The sequence below is a fragment of the Brachycentrus maculatus genome, unplaced genomic scaffold (assembly GCF_059751285.1).
Source record: "Brachycentrus maculatus isolate JH-2025_06_01 unplaced genomic scaffold, ASM5975128v1 h1tg000087l, whole genome shotgun sequence".
Classification (NCBI taxonomy): domain Eukaryota; kingdom Metazoa; phylum Arthropoda; class Insecta; order Trichoptera; family Brachycentridae; genus Brachycentrus; species Brachycentrus maculatus.
Window position 1 is genome coordinate 1,726,380 of NW_028280841.1, and position 23,416 is coordinate 1,749,795.

Consider the following 23,416-nt stretch of genomic DNA (forward strand, 5'->3'; position numbering starts at 1 on the left):
GGCGATCACACAGAGGGTTCTGCGATCGATTGCCAGGGGAGTTATAGTGAATTTGTGTCTTTTTTTCATTCTAACTAACTGAACATCACGCCGCCTCTCCGTAGAAGTGGGCAGAGATAAAAAGAGCGCCACACCAATATGCATGCAAACGTTCATGTACCTCATAATACAAACCGGCCGATTATTCTAACTTCTTGTCTGAATATTTGAAGTTTTTATTCATGACAAGTTTTCCTCTGCTCCTATTTCCGACTACGTTTGCCACATAAATTTATTATTTCCTCACTCATTCTTTTCACGTGTCTAAACCATCCCAATACACCTTCCTTAATTTTATCGATAGTGCTCACTCCTGTATTCTTTCCTTAGTTCATCATTCGAACATCTATCATAAATCGTTTTGCCACACATTCATATGAGAGATCGCATTTTGAGTGCATTCAGTCTACTTTTATCCTTATTTTGCCAACTCAGTGCTCCACTTTCATACATTAGGGTTGGAACCAAGAGTCCGTTATGCACATTTATTATAAATAAATATTCCATTTTCAGTTTACTCCGATAGTATCAGTGACAGTTATCTTTACAGTTGTTTACTTTTTTATCGTTGTTTATGGAAAAGTTTATGAAAAGGCCCAGGTATTTATAATTATTAAAAAGTAACAACTTTTCTACGGTCTTAAGTGGATCGCTGCATACAATGAATCCGTTAAGGAGATTTCCTTACCCCCGTTGTGTACAGTAGGCTTAGTACTAAAGGTAAAATTGTGTTAGGGTAGGCTTTACTTCACCGCCCCTGCGAGCACTAAGTAGCCGGCAGCGGCCTGGAGGGAGGGAGCTAGGGTTGGAGAAGGCAGAGTAAACACTCAACGAAGATCTGTTTGCTTTACAAGCAATAATACCTCTTGGGCGAATGTATGCATTTATCTTGGAGACCCTCTAACACTACGTTTTACAGGGAAAAAAACATAGGAATATCACTTTTAATTAATTCAGTTTTTTTAAAGCGATGTAATGGTAACTTAGTTAGTTTATTACGTAAATAAACAGTCATAAAATTGTCTTTACGAAATATAAATCATACGAAAAAATCATAATAGTTGATATATTTCAGCCTGTATATCCTAACAACCATTATTTCTTCAATTTATTATAACTAGGCAAAAAGTAGATATTAGGTGTTTTTTACAAGTACTAATTGCTGTCTTATTAAATTAAATCACCACGTATTATTATCCACAACTAGGATATCAATAAAATGTTTTTTTTTGTTGTTTACAGTTATATATATACAATATATATATATATATATATATATATATATATATATATATATATATATATATATATATATATATATATATATATATATATATATATATATATACATGTATATACTCGTATATATTGAAATGGTACATTTCATTTTTTAATTAATTGCCAAAAACCTGCTTGAGCAATAATACAAAAATTAAAATTTAGCACCACCATGGAATAATTAAGTCCCGTACAACTATGTTCATTTTATTAGACCCTTAGATATCGTATTATATTTACACTTGCGCAACTAAGCTGAAATTTATTAAACCGTGAATAATATAGTTTTCATTGTAAAACAAACACGTAACAAGATAAAACCTTTCGGAGTTACCTCGTGAAAGTTCCAATATTGTATTACGGGACACAATGAACCCTTCGCCTAATACTCGCACGCCCCTTACGGTGTGTGAGGGATGCTCGAATTTCTCTCACTACCCAAATGAGCAGTAATTTTACAGAATGAGGCTCAAAAGATAACATTTAATGGCAACTAATATAACTTTTAGGTAACAGATTACGTCCTTGTAGACGTCTGCTATTTGAATAATGTTTATCTGAATCACCCTTATCAATCCCCATTATATTTGACATTTTACCCCACAACCCAATCTACCCTTCGCTACCCTTCCGTCCCACTACCTACCCTTCCTGATTCTCAACTGAGAAGAATAATTCGGAAAATTTAATGCAGGTACATTTTCCTTTCGTATCGTAAGGTTTTTTTAAGTACCTCCCTATCTCAAGAAATATTTGTTTAATGAATCGCACAAAAACGACACCTGGAGTGGGTGTAGATTGAAACATCGAAATGTAAATGATAATGGGACATCATGAAAACCTGCAGCATTCATATTTTTTTATAGTGAATTATGAAAGAGACGATAAATATTTCAGGAAACCATTTTTAATTGAATATTATACCAAAAATCGCATGTGTTAGACATTTTGTGTAGTTTTGAGTGTGTAAATGGTGCTATGGTGGTGAAGGGTAGTATTGTTTGCATGCTGTGTTAGTGATTGTCCTGACGAAGAGACGGGTACGTCTCGAAACCGGTAGACGTAAAAATCTCGGTGAGTTGTTATAAACTAATTTTATTAACATTTTTGGAAAAAAAAAAAAAAAGTAAAAATGACTAACCACAAAGTAAATGCTTTAAATATTAATAATATTGAGAATAGAATATTATAGTGTGTTTATATATTAAAAGTTAACTGTTAATTATTTTGGAAGTTAATAAGCTTATAACTATTTTTTTACTTAATTATAAGTAGGTGTCCGCCTCCGTGGTGTAATGGTCAGCGTGTTTAGCTGCCGTGCTGGAGGTCCCGGGTTCGATTCCCAGGGGGGATGAAAATAAATATTAGTGATTTTACACTGTAATATTTATTTAATATTACCCTGGACTGGTTCCTGAAGCGTAAGAGTGATCACCTTGCCTTCATGTAAATAATGATCAAGGAAACACTGCGTCAATTCGATCCAGTGCCCTATGCACCGTTGGGTGCGGATAAGGGTTATAAGTAAATAATAAGTAGGTGGAGAGTTTTCCAGGTAATTATTACTGATACCGTCTGCGTGACCTGTAAATAATCTTTTTAGTTCATCTAGCAACACAAACATCAGACAAGTTACTTTAAAAAATATTGGCAAGAAGCAATATAGGTCACATACCAAAGGCCGTGACGTAGGCTGAAATATTTTATGACTTATGGCAATATAAGTATTTCACGAATTGACGCTTAGTAGTTCAAGAACCTTTACATAAGGAAAGTGCAACATGGATCTTGGAATATCTAGATAAAATATTACTCGGAAGAAAATTAATATTAACCTTAATTAGTTAATGTGGCTTTTATCGAAAAATTATTACGTACGTAAATATCCCTAACGATCACGGCAAAGCAATATTTCAAAAGTCACTTTATATTTTTTGAAAGGGTGTAAAAACTGAACGTCTAAAAATTTTTAGTTTATTTTTTTTATAATTACTTCAACTGTTACACAAAAATATAAATATTTTGCAATTTCTACTTTCGCCTTTTTTTACTGTGTGGCTTACAAAATATTGGTATTTCATAGGATTTTTTTTTAATATCTCTTTAATAATATGGATATTTATTAAATTGGTATTCGTTAAACAGGTTTTTTATCATTCCTGTAATCCAAACAATATTTATCCTTCTCCTGAATTTATTATTATAAATATAAATTGCTTAAAGTTAGGCTTAAATATTGATTTTGTTATCGTGTAGTGTGTGATTTTTTTAAAATAAAAATGTTTTGAATTTATGTAAAATATCGTTAGCATATACACTTTTAGTAAAAGGGTTTATTATTTAAATTAATAAACTTATAACCATACAGAAACATACCGATGCACTATTTCCGTTCGGAATTTTGAGAAACTCACAAAATTTCAACAAAAACAAAAAATTATAACAACTTGCAAAAACTCGATTTTGCGTGTCCTAATAAACACTGAAATAAGTGAGTAGGTATCTACTTAAATAGGGTACCAATGGTTCTGGATAAACAATTGTCAGAGTTCATTATATTTTTGAATTAGAACACAGTTTCATGAATCCATCCTAATATTCTTTCATCTATAATGTACTCGTATTTTGTTTTTGATGGGTTCGTTTGAATGAACTTATTGAATCGAGTAATAGATTTTGTTTGAATGCATCATAGTAATGTAAATTTTACGACTTCATCTTTGATCGAAGAACTAAACCTCGAAAGCTAACCTAGTTTCATGTTATTTTAAATGCTTAACTTAAGACAAGATATTAAATATATGTTTCTTGTTTTGTTAAGTGGAAATAATACACACAAAACCTTGATCGCTTTAATATCAACCTACAAATATGTATTTTATATTTTATTTATTGTTTCGGCATTAACTTTGTGGTAAGACATGTTACAATGATTAAAGAAAATACTTCGTTTTTTACCACTTGAGTTTTATTATAGACTACATGTTTCAGAAGTTAAACTTCCATCATTCAGGTCTGTATAATAACTGTTATTATACAGACCTGAATGATGGAAGTTTAACTTCTGAAACATGTAGTCTATAATAAAACTCAAGTGGTAAAAAACGAAGTGTTTTCTTTAATCAATGTATTTTATAATTGAAAAAATCCTTCATGTCGTTTACCGTTCGCTATTTTTTCTAATATTATAATGCACAGAAAAGCTTCCTATTCCTGAGCTCTAGGCAAACCGTAAGTAGAGACATTTATAAATCAAAGCATGTTGCTTCAAGAGGTCAGTGCAGATCAAGTACATTGAAAGCTGCCTCTTATATTCGGATTTCATTTAAAGACCTTTGAACTTTCTCACATCCACTCTTGCAAATAAAAAAGAATAAAAAAAGCTTGACGAATCTTTTTTTCCTTTTATATATCAATATTTTCATATGATCAGGAGATTGTTATTCAATACCTTATCATTGTTTCACTCTGTTCACAGATATTTCTCTATTTTTTTATTATTATTTATATTTTAATTAATTTAATTATTTAAAAAATAGAGGTAAAATATTTGTGAACAGAGTTTTTTGTAGAGCAATGTTTTAGAAACATCGGCCACTACATTGTTACACATGCAAAAGTTTAATGGAAATATGGTTGGTCAGTAAGCCTTATTATAATTAATATGGCCCAAGGCTGCACCCCGTTGGAACCCGGCCCCCGCCCCCGCCCCCGGCCCTACGCGGTTCCCTTTGTCCCACTAATACAGATCATCTGAAACTCCTCTCGTCCAGCATATGCAGCTAAATAATAGATTATGCGCAAATTAAAAGAGCAAATTTAATTGATATTAAACAGTGTTTTATGTTGATTCATTCAGGATTGTGGCTCGAGTGCACTGGTGCCAGACCATTTTTAGTTTGCATTTTATAACGCAGTACACGATGGAAGCGTACATTTATGCTTTAGAAATAAACGGTTTATTAAACCAAACAAAGTATCACTTTGTAGTGCTATTAATAAACGAGTATTTCATAAAGTTCTGAATGTTTTAACATTAAAATAACTAATTTTTACCTCTTACGTTTGGATTTTTTTTCACAAAAGTAGATGATGATAATTTTAACCATTAAAGAATATTATTTTTTGACATCTCATCAAAGATGAAGAAGAATATGGAAGTCTGGGCATTTACGGGGCTTACGACCGTCATAGGCTGGTTTAAGTGATCACTTTACACACGTGTAACATTCACCAATTCTACCCATTATTGACAACCACACTACTCAAATTCTTGGAAGTTCTATATATGAACCAATTTAGAAACCTTGTTCATGAATCACTAGAACTTCACTAGAGACATCTATTGGTGAGATGTAAAGAAGCTTTTTATTAAGCAGAAATTCTTATATTAGTATGTGAGATCCGAATCCTGGATTATAATCACACACATGAGAAACGCCAGAAAATACGATTTTCATTTTTATTATTAAGCTTATAATTTGACCAGATAATTTATTTACAACATTTTGAGTGTGTCCAAATACTTGTTCACAAAATCTGGATTATCTCCAATTACAGGAGTTATTTTCATATTATTTTTTGACATCTCATCAAAGATGAAGAAGAATATAGAAGTCTGGGCATTTACGGAGCTTACGACCGTCATAGGCTGGTTTAAGTGATCACTTTACACACGTGTAACATTCACCAATTCTACCCATTATTGACAACCACACTACTCAAATTCTTGGAAGTTCTATATATATGAACCAATTTAGAAACCTTGTTCATGAATCACTAGAACTTCACTAGAGACATCTATTGGTGAGATGTAAAGAAGCTTTTTATTAAGCAGAAACTCTTATCATGTTACACGTGTGTAAAGTGATCACTTAAACCAGCCTATGACGGTCGTAAGCCCCGTAAATGCCCAGACTTCCATATTTTTCTTCATCTTTGATGAGATGTCAAAAAATAATATGAAAATAACTCCTGTAATTGGAGATAATCCAGATTTTGTGAACAAGTATTTGGACACACTCAAAATGTTGTAAATAAAAGAATATAATTGAAATGCGATCTTAATATTTTGCTTTTTATTTTCTCAAATTTTAGTGTAGGTATTGAGTGTGCATCACATTAAAAAAAAACGATATTATTACATCATTAGGAATGACAAAAAAAAATAATTACAGTTATCTGGATTTATTACAAAAAAGTTACTCTCATGGTGACTTTTCTTTTAATAATTTGTAAATTTCTATTAGTTATCATTGTAAATTTCATCAAATGAAACGGATTATGTTTTGTGCATTTTAAGCAAATGTGCTACGGAGCCACGGTAGCAAACAAGAATAATCATGATTTCTACCCCATGAGGGTAGGATACAAGGGGTGAAACTGGGCTTTACATATCTTTCTTAAATTTTTAAAATCTTTCTAAAATCTTTCATAAAAATATCAAATAAAATAAAATAAATACATTTCAAAGACAAGATAAATTTTCGAGAATATAGAGGTTTGACCATTTACTCCACTTTTGTAACTTTAGGAACATTTTTTTTAAATACATATTTCACTATTTAGATAGTATTTTAAAATATAAATAGGTTTTTGTTCTAATGTTATTAATTTTTAAAATGAATCTTTCGAAATTAAAGAGAAATTGTTATTTGATCATGGGAATAACGAGAATAGTTACACAACGTTTTAAGTGATAACATAAACCAGTCGATGATGGATGATAAACCTTATAAATGCCCAGATAATATTTTATTCTCATTGCGAAAATAAATTTTCTCAAAAGATATAAATAATGGTCAAAATCTACCAGGAGCAGAGTACTTGGAAGCAAATATCAGATACTTTATACTTATATTTGTATTAATGAGTATGTATATTGTTTTTGCATATTTCATACAGAAAATGACGGCTGTTTTATATCTATTAACTTAAGTTTTAAAACAAACCGAAAACATCTTATTTACATTACGTATTTTTGTCAGTGATAAAATACTACGCGAAAACTGTGGACATTTTTCAAATAAAAGTATTGTAATGTATGTAACACTAGCGAGTAGAATTTGAGTAGATTCGGTACATTAATATTACCATGACTGTACTTCACTCGAGATTTCCAGATCTTACATTCCTGTAAGACAAATTACGCGTGTGTCTGTCTGCCTGTTCCACTTTACTAACTCGTGCGGAGGCTGCAACACCGAACCTGTTTACTTATTCATTCATCCCTTCCGCGGGGTGGCGACTAGGCGGGAATGGAACGGGGTGAAAAGAGCAATCCGCACAACCCACAAACTTACGTTTTACATGTGGACGAAGTACATAATAACTTTGCATACAAAGAGATAATTTTCATCAAAAAATAACTTTGAGATAATGATTGATTAGAATTTAGAAAATGAAACTAGTTTGAAAAATATTTTATTTCACTAAGGAGATTAATATTTAAAGTGTCGGGTTGTGGTTCGTGAGTTTCTGGTTTCTAATCTACTCTTCCACAATATTAAGCTCACAGAAATAGTATGAAATTGAAGTATTTTTGTAAGTAATAAGAAATACTAATATTTCTCCTTTTTTAAATCGTTTTATGGAGAATAAAATACGATGGATTATTTTTTTTAGTATATACACACATGCTTTGTTATACTATGCAAACATGCTATGAAATATGCACAAAAATGGCGCTTTATAATTTACCTGAAATTATTGGCAAATCAAACGTGAGAATAAAAACAAAACATGACTTCAGTTTAAAAGAATAAATACTTTGTATCTTTTTAAAGTATTTAAAAAAAAATACATGGAAACCTATTTTTAAGTATTTTAACGTGTTTGTCAAAATTTCATATAAATCTACTAAAATATCACCTACATTTGTCACACTTCTATTAGCAAAGCTTCTATTTGATAATTAAAAAGTAAATAACATAAACAAAATTAATTGGATTTGCGTGTTTTTGCAAATTTATGTGCAGCAAATTTGCATTCTTGATTGGATTTCTGATTCGCTGTTCAATTAAATATCACTTGTTTTCAACATAAATGTAGCGCGGAGTATAGAATCGTTCAAATTTTAAATAAATTTGTCGATATCGATAGATGTTTAAATGATTTCTTTTATGAATGTTAAAAAACTATACGTTTTCATCTCCTTTCATCGTTATCAATTAAACAATGTATTGCATTGTAATGCTTGAATATTATCTTGATCTTAAATCATTAAAAAACAGTTTGAATATAAGCTCAGAGTGTAACATCATCAATTTATACCCGGAATACACTATATATTTTTTGGTATTTTAATCAGGCGCAAATCGTATCCTGGAAATTATTGAATAAAATCTGTAAAAGCGTTTTACGAATGTTCTTTAAAAATAAAAATAAAAGAAAACTGTGAAAAAAAACTATGGCTATTATGTCAGGCGTCTTTGTTTTGTCACTGTTAAGTCAATTTCTTGGTTAGTAAGTTTATTTTAATTTTATATTTTTAGATTAGAAATAATAAATAATTCATAGGAGTGAGATAGCTAACCTCTTACTCAAGTTGTATACAAACCTCATATAGTACAATAGAATAACTCTCTCTTACATTCTTGGAAAATTTTAACACGTGTCATGATATATTTTTAAAAAATGTGTATTTGCTATGTAAAACTTAAATGAAAATATATATTTTCTCCTATCCAAAAGCGATTTTTTGAAACGCACTGTATATATTTAATTACTTTATTTTAAACACTTTTCTGTAAGATTTACTACATATGTATGTATATATGTAACAGAATATTGTAGGCATTATATTAAAAAGTCTTATGTTATAAGCGATTATGTGTGTTTGACAGAAATACCACAACAATTATTTTTCTCTCAAATACTCAGCCATGTTCGTATTCTATGATAGCATTTTTTTATTTAATGCTTAATTAAATTAATAGATTTATATTATCCACTGACACTTCGTGATGGAATTGCATTTTTAATTTATTATTAGATTAAAACCAATATTTTTAGCTTTTCCACTTTTTTATTTGACCAGCGACCGGGTTTCGTCGTTACCGACATCATCAGACTGGTCTGATGATGTCGGTAACGACGAAACCCGGTCGCTGGTCAAATAAAAAAGTGGAAAAGCTAAAAATATTGGTTTTAATCTAATAATAAAAAAAAAAAAAAACTTAATTAAATTATAAAGAAGAATATTTTAAATGATACATGAATCAAAATAAACGAATATAGAGTATTTTTGGGATGGCTTTAGTATTGGCTTTAATGTGTTTTCTCCTACATAAAAATAAAATGTTTTCATTGTTTATATTGACATTGTAATCTACATGAAAAGATAGACATTCTGAAACTATTTAGGTTTTACAATAAATATTATTTAATAAAATTTGCTTCGCGTTTTTTTCATGCGTATCAATTTTGATTAAATGCTTTAAAATAATTAAGCAAATAAGCCTTTGATACCCCGTATTAAAATAAAGGTTTATTTGTGATTTTATTTTTTAATCGGATTTTTCATGTGTAAGGGTTGAAATATGGTCGAATTTGTTTGCTTCATCAGGGAACGGACATTCCTGAACACGGCATAGAGAACGCAGGGGGATGTTTCTGGGTAAATTATTCGTTAAATCGAGACCAGACTTTGGTGATTGGATAATTGGTTAGGGTGGAGTGAGTGGAAAGGGGTACAGTGAAAACTGGACACTGGTATCTACGTCCTTTTCATTCCAAAACATATGAGGGTAGATTACTTTAAACAAATTGGATTTCAGTTAAATCTGATACATTTAATGAAAATAATTAGAATGACGATGAAACGATAAAATTTCACGATAAACAAAAAATATCTAAGCACCTCATTTTTAACAGAATTTTCGATTTATTTAAATCGTTTGTATCTTAAAATGTTTATCGAATCGGATGACTTCCGGTTAGCATCTATTGAAGAAAACGAATAAATATGTTTTATAAAATATTATGCCCACTTAATTACATAAACGAAAAAAGTTGTCTGTTTATGAAAAACCTTGGATTTTTAGATTAGAATTACAAAGTTTATTTTCAAATAAGGATTTGATTCAAACGTTTGCTGTGACAACGCAAAGATGAAAGAGTTCTATAGCATCTTTGTCTTGCTGATGCAAAGAGTGTAAAGAGAAAAGACAGAAATCGAGAAACAAATAGATGGAATTTGCAGAACTAACTGCAAACTTTATAGTTTACCAACTACGGAGGGGGGGATACGTAGGGAGTAGGAGGAATCCCACCCTTATAGTGCTCTCTGAAGAAAGACTCGGAACTTGGCTTTATCGAGCAAAAGGCTTACAATTACACTCAATACAACTGCATATTGCAAAAGTTGAATTTAATTTAACGTTTTACTTTAAATTTTATCTTCTTCAATATCAAAGCTTCTTTATTAGTTTGTTTATTGTTATTAACGTACAACAAACATTTTACATAAATACACACAATCAAATTGTTTGTGTGTATTTATGTAAAATTTTGTTGAATATATATGTATATATATTCAACAAAATACCCATTTGAAAATCACACACTACATAATGATGTTAAAAAAAAACATATTCTAAATTTTTGCTCTTGAGATGAAAATGCACCAATACATTTTTATTTCAAAGCGATTTAAAAAAAAAACATGTATGTAGTACGTAGGTTCCGTTTAGCTTTTAGCTATACATTTAGGGTAAACACCAATAAAATGCTACTACAAAAAAGTATGTTATGTCGAGATGTCGAGATGTCAATAATTAATATATTTTCCTCTAGGGGAAAATAAATATCAAAATAATTTTCCAATAATATTCCGGAACAGTGAATACTGCACGCTTATTTTGCATCGATTTGAGTACGTCAAAAGCGTTGCAAAACAAACTCGAAAATATAATTTTTAGCGAAACTCCCAGTGTGCAAATAAACATTTTAAATATTACCATACTAATAAATCAAATTGCCAACGAACAAAATAATGCCATGCAGAAATAGTGAAATACCACAATGGCACTTTTGTGATGGTAGTTTGTGCCCCTATTAACCTCGGGTCTGGGGGCGGGAAGTGGGGGGTCGCGGCGGGGGAGGAGGCGGGGGTGGCTCGTGGAGCACTCATAATGAAAACTGTACTGGGAAGGTATAATTTGCGAGGCTTTTCATTTGTGAATGGGCCCCGCTATTAGGGGTAGTACTTTATTCCGTGTCGAGGGTCCCTAATTCAATATGGAAGTGTAGATAGTTTCATTTACTTTTCTTGTAAAGCTACAATTTCACTGCAGTTAATTGGTTTCAAAAGTTATTCAACAAAAAAATTGTTGCCATTTTTAAAACAAGTATTAAAGTAAATACAATATTTCAAATAACGATGTTATAGGTACTTTAACTAATTGTTTTATTACGAAAGGAAAAAAAAAATATCGAAGGGCTGAAGGCCTGGCATTTGGATGGTTTAAATGATCACAATATACGCTTGTGTAATGTTTACCGTTTCCATTATTGAACATGCATATTGCAATAATTTTTTAATGGTTTCAGATTGCTTACACATGCGAGTAGTTATTTAATAGAATGGAAAGTCTAGCCAATAGTTAGAGAGTATTACAATCTATACAATTTTGATTCAATGTTTTTATATCAAAGATCAAAAGTTAGCATCAATAAAGATGGAAGCTAAAGCATCGGGGTTGTAATCAGGCAGAAAGAATAGAACGCCACACCATCTGTATTTGCAAACATTCTTCGCCTCTTCCACATTCATGCATCTTCTCATAAATAGCCGAAGATTATTTTGACTCCTGACCTGACCACTTTCAATTATTTGACATACCTGATCATGCCAAGTTTTTCTCGGTTTTCCTCTACTCCTTTTTTGTAGTCCTGGAAATCTGAAAAATAATGTAATTGACCTTCGTTAACGATATTAAAAGCAATAACATGGTGTTGGACTTATACAAAACAAAGTTTTTTTCATCGAAATGACTGCCATTTACAACACAAACAAATAGTAGCATTATAAATTATTGTACAGTCTGTTATTATGCCGTTAACAATAAACACGTAAAAAAAAGAAAAGGAAATTAATGTTCGTTTGAAAAACAAACTGTATTATATAAAAGGATACTTTTCCCTGAAAGGGATTAATCTCTACTTTGGGATATTAATTGCTCTACACCACTCCCCCCCACTACTTAGACGTGACGTCATACAAAATGGCGGCCAGTGGGATCAAAGCATGTGTATTTTCATGTTATCCGACTGAATGGATTATTTCCATAATGTTCTGTTTGTGTTGTAACAAGCTCTATAAAATAATACGTCTGAATGTTTTATTTCCCTTGTATTAGATATCAACCTTTTCTGCAAAATAACGTTGAACCACAATTTATTATAACAGTGTTTTTCTGTATTTTCTGTGATTAAAAAAAATATGAATTGCGTAAATAGAGTTAACGCTGTATTCACTAGCTACATTAATTAATTAATCAATCAGTCAGTCTTTCTATACAATTCGTGTAATTGTGTATTTCTAATATATTTTTAAAAATTAAATACCTTATAAATAATTATACATTACAGAACAAAAATAATAAAAATTGAATACCTTTTAAATAATTATACATGACTCAGTTTGGGCATTTCCGCTTATTAAAATGTAAAGATAAAATTCAAAACATACATATATATTTATATATATATATATATATATATATATATATATATATATATATATATATATATATATATATATATATATATATATATATATAAATATATATGTATATATATTAATTAAGGGGTTAATGTTTTGAATTTTATTTTTACATTTTAATAAGCGGAAATGCCCAAACTCATATATATATATATATCAATATATATAGATATATATATATATATATATATATATATATATTATATATATATATATATATATATATATATATATATATATATATATATATATATATATATATATATATATATATATATATATATATAAATATATATTTATATACATATATATATATATATATATATATATATATATATATATATATATATATATATATATATATATATATATATATATATATATATATATATATATATATATATATATATATATATATATGTATATATATATATATATATATATATACATATCTCGACGAAAGTTCGGAAAAGATGTTTGATAGATTTTCAAATGATGAAATAATCCATTATCGATTAAATAAAGAAAGGTGTGTAAATGATTTGGATATATGGAACAAATGAGTATAGTGAGGAATGAACGTTAAAAATAAAAATAACGAAATCGAAATATATTAAGAGTAAAAGTTTCAAAAATACGCGCATATCAATACTGCGTATTTAATATTTGATTTTTCAATAATATCCTGAATAATATTTATATATATATATATATATATATATATATATATATATATATATATATATATATATATATATATATATATATATATATATATATATATATATAAATATATATTTATATACATATATATATATATATATATATATATATATATATATATATATATATATATATATATATATATATGTATATATATATATATACATATCTCGACGAAAGTTCGGAAAAGATGTTTGATAGATTTTCAAATGATGAAATAATCCATTATCGATTAAATAAAGAAAGGTGTGTAAATGATTTGGATATATGGAACAAATGAGTATAGTGAGGAATGAACGTTAAAAATAAAAATAACGAAATCGAAATATATTAAGAGTAAAAGTTTTAAAAATACGCGCATATCAATACTGCGTATTTAATATTTGATTTTTCAATAATATCCTGAACGAAATACATCCAAACCATTTTTCATTTATTTTTATTAAAATACAGTAAATATGTAGTATAATTTGACTGCATGTTTACACCAGGAGTACAGACTGAGAGAGATAAACATGTTATCCAAAATAATTCAGATAATCTGTCACACGTCACTCAGACATGACATTTACACACGTATATTTAGGGCGCTAAGTCCCCCGGGCATTGTATAATATTTTCCACCCTACTTCCCTGAAAAATCTGGAACATTGTCGGATAGAGACGTTAGCGTAATTACTGAAGTTGTAGCGAAATTTCCGATTTAATCTGCGAAATTGTAACTGGCTTTAATTTTTTTTTTTTAGATTGTAACATTAATTTAGCCGTAATCAGATTCAAGGAAATATCCTCATTTTGTAAATGAATCTTTTATTAAAACATTTTGACAAGATGATTGAAAAATTAATGGAGTATAGCTTAAAGGTTTAAATTTATTTATATTAATAAAGAAAATTAATCAATGTTTCAAGAAATTGAAAATATGACAGTGGAAATATTAGTTGTGCTAGAATAAAAATCACTACTTGGAAAGTTACTATACGAGGGTTGTCTTTTAAGATTTTATAAAAATTAAAAAATAACCGAACAAGTGGAAAACAAAGTGTGTTATTGTTATAAACAAAGTCTATACACTTTTGCATATATTCAAATAAATTCTGGAAACATTTTTTCCACTCTGTTGAAAAAATTATATTACCAAGAGACTCCTCTAACTGCCTGTAACTCACATGCTGATCATCTTCAATCATGTTGCGCACAGCATCCATGTTTCTCGGAACGACAACCGATTTTGGTCGACCTTCAGGACATTCATCTCTGACGGACGCACGACCACGACGCAATTCTGCAAACCAATTGTAAACTGCCTTCTTTGGTGGCGCTTCATTACTAAAAGTTGCACGAGGTGATTTTATGCATTGTTGTTGACTTAAGCCTCTTTTAAAATCATAAAAAATCATCCAACGCAATCCCTCACGAGTGATCTCCATTTTCGCACAAACTTACTTCTTTCAAACGTTTACTGTCAAGAACCTAATTGGTCAATTAGTAAGTTTACAAATACAGTGATGTCACAACTCGCAAATGCCATCTTATATTCGATCGTAAAAACTTAAAAGGCAACCCTCGTATCTCTATAAGAGTAGGCAGAGATGATGAAATATCATCCTCATTTTTCCTGACATACACCCCTAGCCACATCTACATCCACACAATTACTCATACATTTCTAAGGTTCTGATAGATTTGGTCATACTAAATCTTTTTTGTATGTCCTCATTAATCTATGTTTAAAAAAAATGTATGATAGATGCACGATGTATGATAAATGTTCGAATGGTGAAATAAGGAAAAAGAATGCAAAGCTGAAATAACCATCATCGATAAAATTAAGAAAGGTGTGTTGAGATGGTTTTGGGCATGTGGAACGTATAAGTGAGGAAAGAAAGGTTAAACAAGTTTATGAGGCAATTTTTTTTTTTCAATTTACTTTATTTATAAAAAAATCATTGTAAAACGAGCTCCCTCTCTAAACACAAGTATCTACTTTATTAGAGAGGTAGAAACGTTATATTTGAAATTTTTTGTATATTTTGTATTATTTCAATATGTATTTTGTAAAAAAAAATCTATATAATAAATCAATTTAAAAAATGTAGTTGTAAGAAGAAGCAGAGGAAGACCGAGGAAAACTTGGCAGAATCAAGTGTGTCAAATACTTGAAAGCGGCCGGGTCAGAACTCGAAATAATCGGCGGGTATGTATGAGGAGATGTACGAATGTGGAAGAGGCGAAGAATGTTTGCAAAGACAGGGTTGTATGGCGTTCTATTCTCTCTGCCTACCTCTGTGAGGAATCGGCGTTATGGTTAGTTAGTTTATTTATGTAAATATAATAATAAATACATCATGGTTTCCTGCAGTAATGACAATGAAACAAAGTAATAAATGACATTTTTTAAAGTCGGAAAATATATTATTAGAAAAATAAATTTTGCAGACCAAAATAATTCCGCCATTTTATTCGAATATAAAATAATGTTTTTAATTTCAACGTTTTGGATAAGTGCTAGGCTTAGTGAAAAATAATGCTACCTGTTAAGTGATGATCACCAGTTCTCGGCAAACGTCACGTTTCATCAGTAGATCATCTCTTATAAGCCGAGCTTTCAGGAAGAGCCAATCCAAAGGGATCAAACACTCGTGTCTTGCGGGATGATTATCTAAAAATACACAATTCCCAGCGCAAAGGCTAAGTGCAAGATACTAACTTGAAGGGCTAGTCAGTACTGTGTTTACCTCCGTAGTCAGTGTAGGTGTTTTACAGGATGTAATGGGTTATCTTGGTTAAAATTAAGAAAAAAATACCTAAATTATTCGATTAAATAATAATAAAATTTGGAATAGTAGAACGAAAGGGAGAATTGCAACATTATAAGGCAATCGGAGTTGAATACCTGTACTCGTAATAGCTTATGTCATAAGAATGCTTATGTGTAAGAGTCCTTGCCGAGAAATTTGTTTATATAATAAAAAAATTGTACTTATTGAAAAACACATTTCAAATTTACAACATTTTTTACAACAAATGATAAATACTTTCAAATAAAACATGATTCCAAAAATAAATATCAATTTAATGTAATTACAACAAAACTTATCTTTCAACTTGTATCTATTACTTGTTAATTGAATAAGAACTTAAATATTTATATTTAGCAGTCCCCAATATTAAAAGTTGTCAAATTTTTACTGTATTTTGATAAAAAATATTATATTTAAATTCACACTTAAAATTATTAAAAATTATGTATGTTAAAAACTAATCATTTCATTATTTACAAAAGAATGTATTTTAAAATATTGAATAATAAATCAATTTATTTCAAAACTAACGACATCTTACTTCTTGAGACTAATTGATACAAACTATTTAAAAATAATCGGTTTGCTTTGAAATCGGTAAATAAATTACGTCATTATAAAATACATAGTTATTTGGAACAAAATTATAATGTTAGTCATTTAATTGAAAATCACAACATTATTCAAATATTGATCACACATGCACTTCTAGTTTTATATGACAATACGTAATCTCACGAAATTTCATACAGCTCTTGGTTTGGAACTGCGCTGCAGGTGTGTTACTGCCGCTCTCGCGAATGAAATTTAGTTTCTGGTTTTGGAAAATGATTTAGTGACTAACTCGGTAGTGACAGCTTGTCTGAAAATTATTCTACGTCATGCGGTACTCATTGGCGTAAAATAATGTCTGCCGGGTTAGGGGAACGAGTGACTGCATACTGGCAGCTGTAACCGAGTATGGAGTATGTTTATTTAGGGAATTACTGTAATGTAACGACAACTTGTTTCCAATCAAAAGCAATATGGAGGAATGTACTCACGTATATATTATATATATTTACATTTATATTTAATATGTGTGTGTGTGTGTGTGTGTGTGTGTGTGTGTGTGTGTGTGTGTGTGTGTGTGCGTGTGTGTAATTCATCGTGAACTGATTGAGGGGTTACTCTAAAGGGGTTAGATTTCAAAGTTGTTTTCATACTCATGAATTTTGGCACAGTAGCTCACTGTTTATCTCACAGCCAAATAAAACATTGACTTTTGTAACTAGTGGGACTTTTATAATAAGTAGTAAGTATTCTGTGTGCAAATGGGAAATAACGGGCTATGTATACAACAGAGAGGATGATATTAGTCAGGAAGAAAAGTTCTGGAGTTTCAACTAAAATCTGGATACAAAAATGAGAAAGAAAGGAACGGTGGCCGACAACGCGGTAGTCACTCAATGATACTTTTACAACATTTTGAGTGTGTCCACATACTTGTTCACAAAATCTGGATTTTCTCCAATTACAGGAGTTATTTTCATATTATTTTTTGACACCTCATCAAAGATGAAGAAGAATATGGAAGTCTGGGCATTTACGGGGCTGACGACCGTAAATACCCAGATTTAAAAAAAATGTAAAGTGATCACTCACACCAGCCTATGATGGTCGTCAGCCCCGTAAAACGGCTGTCCAAATTTAAAACACAATAAGGGACATTTTTTGTAGTAGGTTTTTTTTGCATTTTTGGACCAAGTAGAGTCTACTTACTAACCTACTACAAAAAAATGTCCCTTACTGTGTTTTTAATTTGGACAGCCGAAATGCCCAGACTTCCATATTCTTCTTCATCTTTGATGAAATGTCGAAAAATACAATGATTTTTTCACCAAATAGTGGATAAATGTAGTTTGCCAAAGAAATAATATTTTAGCATTCGAATAAATCAATCCGGCAGTCGCCACCCTCAGTCATAGGAGATATGGTAGAAATAAGATTTTTAAAAAAACTATTCAAATTATAAGCTGCACAAAAATTGAAAATTATGTACATTAGCATGACACACCACGAGATGAATATCGACCTGCAATGTAAGCGATCTCAGTGCTGACAATGTCGAGTTGAGCATATCAACATTTTCATATTCATCGTTGACCAATTTTGATGAATGATAAATATAGGAACCTTGTTTAGAGTTTGTTCTACTTGTGGGAAGCGCTAAGGTGTCAGTTGTCCTGGTGATAACTCTGAAACATATACAATTTATAAACGAAGATCACGTCTGCTGACTTCCCGCGATCATCCAGAGTCGGTGCTAGTCTAACTGTGCGGTGTGTTGTGTTGCAGGTGTCTGGGGCGCGCCTGGGTCTCGGCGCGCTGCGGCCGCGCGCGGTGCTCATGTGCGGCGCGGCGGGCGGCGAGGGCGGCGTGGCGCTGCAGCTGCGCGGCGCGGGCGAGGTGGCCGTGGCCTGCCAGGACCCCGCGCTGCTGGCCGACCTGCTGGCCACGCTGCACGCTGCCGGTAAGCTACCTGACAGCATACCTACTAACTTCTCCATCCGACATCTCTCGATGCTACAACCCTCGCTCCGACCGGATCATTCAGCGTTCACATAATACTTAAATACTCATTTATTGTAACTGCAGACAGTAGGTAGAAATCCATATTGAATTGTTGGGTAATAATATCCAAAATAAAACAAGATTTTTGTTGGATTGAATTCTACATGTATTTATGTATATCTTAACATGTGACGCGTTTCGTTTTCTTAGGACATTATCAAACACTCTTTGTTTGATAATGTCCTAAGAAGACGAAACGCGTCACGTATTAAGATATTCACAAATAAATGTAGAATTCAATCCAACAAAAACCTTGTTTTATTTTGGATATATAACCCAACTACTTAAATACTCTACTGTAATACTTCAATACTCACGTGTAATAATTAATTACTCTTTTTCACGACTACCTAATGAGAAATGACCATTTCATCGTCAGGTCAACAGGTATACTATATAGAGTCTAAAGCTGACTTGATAATCGAATATTTTTAAACCGGTTATCGTGAAGTAGAGTTTTTAGGTGGTTTAGTACAGAGTGAACGATGAATGACAAGGAGAGTGTGATATTACCATAACACCAAATTAAAATACAACATTTGTGAACTTTTTACACTTTATTAGCTCATTTGATAGAAAAGATTAACACACATTAAATGACTGATTTATATTTTCATAAAATAAAATATTTTTTTTAGAAGATTAACAAACCATTATTGTTACATTTGGCATTAGCTTTATGGAAAAATATAATGATTGTAATATTTTTAGACCACTTTTCGATTTTATTAAAATAAACACGATTAGTTTTAAGAGCTACAGATTTCTCGTCACCGAGTGTAAATACAAACAGATATTTAAAAACTTTTTTTTACTAATATTAATTGAGGTGAAATACTCGATTGCTCAAAATCATGAGTTAATATATCGGAAAAAAGCGGCGTTAATAATTTCTTGTGGATATTGTGTTAAAAATGCATTGTCCGAACTACGAGAAACCTAAAATTAGAATCAAGGAACATTGCCATTTGTAATTATTTTTAGAATTCGCTAATTTTATACTATAATGGACATTTATCACACCGATGGCTTACGACCTTTTATTGTTACTAGAAATAAAATAAATTTATTATTATATGGGTGTATCTCATAAGTCTTCTTTCAACAATTTTCAAATATCAAAACTGTATTTATTGAATACCAATAATCGAAAAAATCTACGCCCAAACATAAATTGTATTAAAATATCGAATTGTTTATTTTTTATATTTTTTTATTATTAATGTTTGAAATTGCATTCCACCTGCCTTCACGGCGTACTTTCTTGGGAAATTAATTAATTTAGTGCCTTCTGATACTCGCTGTAGCGCATCTCCCATACTAATCGCAACCAACGAAGATTGTACTGACTCCATTATGCTAGAGACAAGACCGTGTATTGAGTTACCCTGGACTATTCTACCACAACAAGAAGCCACTAATTACTAAAACAGACTTCGCGTAATTATATTACAGCTGACGGATACAATTTCATTTTAAATTCCGCGATTCCTCCATTTGCTTCATTGTGATACGAATAATGGAAAAGCAACAATCTTGTATCCGAATTTCATTTCACGTTTGAAATTAACTCGAAAGAAAAATCTTACAATTTATAATCAGACTCAGGATTATTCACCCTAAGAATACGAAATATTATAGGTGTCTCAACTTGAGATAAAACATTTATCGTTTCTTTTTGTATATGAAAAAAGAAGCCTGAGCATCCCAAGACTTACGACCTAGGATTCGCCTTAAGTGATCACTTTATACACTTGTGTAGCGTTATTGAACACCCATAATTGAACATCCATATCACACAAATTTTTACCATTTGCATATGGCTGTGTGTGGCGCCATGAGCTGAGATTTTATTTTTATATATACACACGTATACACACACACACACACATATATATATATATATATATATATATACATATACATATATATATATATATATATATATATATATATATATATATATATATATATATATATATATATATATATATATATATATATATATATATATATATATATATATATATATATATATATATATATATATATATATATATATATATATATATATATATATATATATATATATATATATATATATATATATATATATATATATATATATATATATATATATATATATATATATACACACATTAAATGAGTAAAGATTATATTCTTCTTAATTTTCCTATGAATGAAGCTGAAAGTGTGAGCATTCCAGCTCTTACGACCTTACTTAATTTCAATCTTACTCTATTTCGATTTTCAAACTTGCGAGATTTGACATTCAGATGTTCCGAGAAGGCAATCCTTTCAGCAAAAAATATAAATGAGTGCACCGGATTCCAGTTTCAAAAAAGAAAACGTCAGAAGCTGAAATAAAGTTTCCTCGGGTTGTCAGGAGCCTCATCCATCACCCACACTTGAAGGGTCAGAACTCTGGACTCTAGACTACCATCGATCACACCGACCACGCGGCCGCGACGTCTGCGTCTGCCAGACTCGATTCTGTTCTCAACAGTACAAGACATATAAAAAGTTTAACGTTAATAAAACAGACAAACCATTCATATGTTATATAAATATATTTTTTCCGAAACATTTATTTTTATTTTTAGGGATTTCATGTAAGATAACATATTGAGTGAATCCAAATACTTGATCATAAATCTAGATTTCTCCACTAAGGAGTTATTTTACACACGTGTAAGATTCATCATTCTACCCATGATTGAAAACCACAGATGTAGGATCCATCTCATGATTTTCTCATCATTGATTTCATAACAGCCAACTGTCATACGTAGAATAGAGAATTTTACACGTGTGTAAAGTGATTACTTAACCAGCCCATGACAGGTTGTAGTCCCTGTAAATGCCCTGACTTCCATATTCTTCTTCATTTATGTTGAGATGTCAGAAAAATTTCACTTAGCGTTTGAGATGTACGACACACACTAATACTCACTCACAACCATATTTCATATGTTATACATTACTTCATACTTTTATCCGTACCTAAATGGTGCCAAGGGCACCAAATCTGATCGAAGTAGTGATGACCCGATCGCTAATTTTATGAAATCATTCAATCCACCCGGCGCTTCAGTTTTTAGGGTTTTTATTTCAATTTTTTAAATGTTTCTAAATATTGTTTTTGATAAAAATCATAATCAGTTGGTACCGCGAGATTTACGTACTTATATATCAGCACATATTTTTTTTTACCTGTTAGCGATATGTTATTCCTTTCACTCTAATAAATATGGTACGACTATTACGAGAGAGTGAAACAACTAAACTACTCGGCTTTTGTTTGATCTAGTTTCCCGCTACCCGCACACAGTCGTTGTATGACGGCGCGTTGGTACAGACGTGGTATCCCTATGACTCAGTTGGCGTGAGTTAGTATTTGCTGCAAGCTGTGTACTACAATTTCCATACAATTACGAAACGGGGTGTTTTGGTACCCCTTCCCCTTAGTATCAAGTGTAATTTTTGAATGATCAGAAATTAAAAGGCTAAACTGACGCGCTCTTTGGTGTATCCTGATTTATTTTAATATAATTTCATCACTATGGCCATTATTCAAAAAATCATATTTTCAAGGTGAAACCAGAAAATTTGAATATTTTGATGGGAATATTGGGTAACCCGTACAGGCTTTATTCGAGAACAACATGACGTTGAGTAATGATCACGCGTAAACCTTAATCACGCAACTACTAAGTGTCCGCATTGATATATAGGTATATTACATACAGGTGATACAGTAAGTTCTCTGAACACGAATGAGTTCTTTTTCAAAACTTTGTGAAACATTTTTTTTAAACATGAGTCTAGCAGCATCAATCAAAGCGCGGAGTATGACAAGGAGACTTTCTCTGATATATTTGATTTATTTTTTGCATTTGGTAAAAATTATTGTTTATAAAAATGACATCGGAATCAATCAATTAGATAACTAACTGTACCCGACCACGCGTTGGAGCGGTTCAGTCTGGTTAAATGGAAAAGAAAGTAAAGGGAAAGCAGACATTTCTAATATGTTTAATATCACAATTCATATTGGTACTCGATATTTTATCAGTTTTCAAGAAGCATGCTATCCACAATGAGTAATATTTAGTATTGCGTGTATTGCTATGACATTCAATAGATGGCGGCACCATTGTGGTAAAAAAAATGTTTTCTTAAAAATTATTTATAACCTGTCCACATATTACTA

The 23,416-nt window shown here is 30.7% G+C and overlaps 1 protein-coding gene across 4 annotated transcripts in view; it reads left to right on the forward strand.

Moving 5' to 3' along the window:
- The window catches only part of LOC148310829 (uncharacterized), a 252,951-nt gene that overhangs the window by 115,888 nt on the left and 113,647 nt on the right, over positions 1-23,416 (forward strand). For all 4 annotated transcript variants that reach the window (XM_088257843.1, XM_088257842.1, XM_088257845.1 and 1 more), the window contains exon 4: positions 18,907-19,081. In XM_088257843.1, the coding sequence (XP_088113969.1) occupies positions 18,907-19,081 (175 nt within the window). The remainder of the gene's footprint in view (positions 1-18,906; positions 19,082-23,416) is intronic.